Genomic DNA, 1,304 nt, shown 5'->3' on the forward strand with positions numbered 1-1,304 from the left:
CACACTCACGCCGATGAAGTGGAGCCTGCAGCTGGGATTTGCATCTGTAAGTCGAACGGCTTCACTAAACACGCCGAAATTGCACCTAGATAAGATGGCTGTCTTCCCTCGGCTTTGGCATGCACCTGCCCCCACAGCCTCAACGACTCTGTCTGCAGCATTGTCACACACCCCGCCTACAGAATAAATAAAACAGTCAAAATCAATTATGCTCAAGTCTTTAAAAAACTGAAACTGGTTCTGAAAAACCACATATTTTTTCATTTTTAGGAAGAGTTTACCCTTCTGGTTTCCTCCAACAAGAATTTTCTTAACTCCCTTGCAAACTTTGAGGATGGTGGCACCCACATAGGCGATCTCAGCACCAAATCGAAAGCTCTGGACAACATAAATGGCATGAAGGTTTAATAATAGGAGCAAAAAGATTATACATGCTTGATCCTTTTTTTTAATAAAGACATTTAGAATTTACAGTTGAATAGCAGGGGAAAGTATAACTGCAAACTTTATAACATGCTTCAATACAATTTTATTTATACAGCACCAAATCACAACAGCAGTCACCATTTGAAGGTAAAGACCCTACAATAACACAGAGAAAGCCCCAATAATCATACGACATGAGCAAGTACTTGGCGACAGTGGGAAGGAAAAACTCCCTTTTAACAAAAAAAAACCTCTAGCATCTGCTGTGACCGATTTATTTAGGGTGAGAGGAGGAAAAGATGCACACGAGGCAGTCGTCTTCCTGCTTGCAGGCGTCAGTCAGCTACTTGACACACGCCAACATAAGCAGGTTAAGTGAAGATAACATGCTACTTGAAACTGATAGCAGTTTTTCCTAGTGACATCATAATTCCTGCTGGAATATTTGGAAGAATCAGCCCAAGTGAAGCTGCAATCTCCCACGTTTAAGCTGAATGAGTGAGATGGTCACATGTCCTTTAATCTTCTTCAACTGCAACCTGATGTGCATTGTAACTGCTGATGTGCATGACTATGAGCTACTAGCTAATATTAGCTACTACTAGATTTAAAGTTTTAACTTTTCCTTGGAAATCCAAACTGACTGACAACATGCCGAAGGAAACTGCCGGTATGGTCGCACTGTGCTAAAATGGAAAACAGATGGCCAAAAAGCTGAGTTTAAGCTTTGTTTACATGTCACCAGACTGTATCTGATGCCTCCTCTTTCATATAAACAGATGCCAAATTCAACAGTTCAACTCTTCTGGGACAGCCTTCTACAAGATGTAGGAGTGTGTTTATGGGAACAAAAACATTCTTTTTGATGATTATTCCAA

The 1,304-nt window shown here is 40.7% G+C and overlaps 1 protein-coding gene across 1 annotated transcript in view; it reads right to left on the reverse strand.

Moving 5' to 3' along the window:
* The window catches only part of fbxo18 (F-box DNA helicase 1), a 20,129-nt gene that overhangs the window by 10,069 nt on the left and 8,756 nt on the right, over positions 1 to 1,304 (reverse strand). The window contains exons 14-15 of the mRNA XM_013913401.1: positions 282 to 378; positions 10 to 176 (exon numbers count right to left, since the gene is read on the reverse strand). Of these exons, the coding sequence (XP_013768855.1) occupies positions 10 to 176; positions 282 to 378 (264 nt within the window). The remainder of the gene's footprint in view (positions 1 to 9; positions 177 to 281; positions 379 to 1,304) is intronic.

The sequence above is a fragment of the Pundamilia nyererei genome, unplaced genomic scaffold (genome assembly GCF_000239375.1).
Source record: "Pundamilia nyererei isolate P.nyererei 1_Seehausen unplaced genomic scaffold, PunNye1.0 scaffold00130, whole genome shotgun sequence".
Classification (NCBI taxonomy): Eukaryota; Metazoa; Chordata; class Actinopteri; order Cichliformes; family Cichlidae; genus Pundamilia; species Pundamilia nyererei.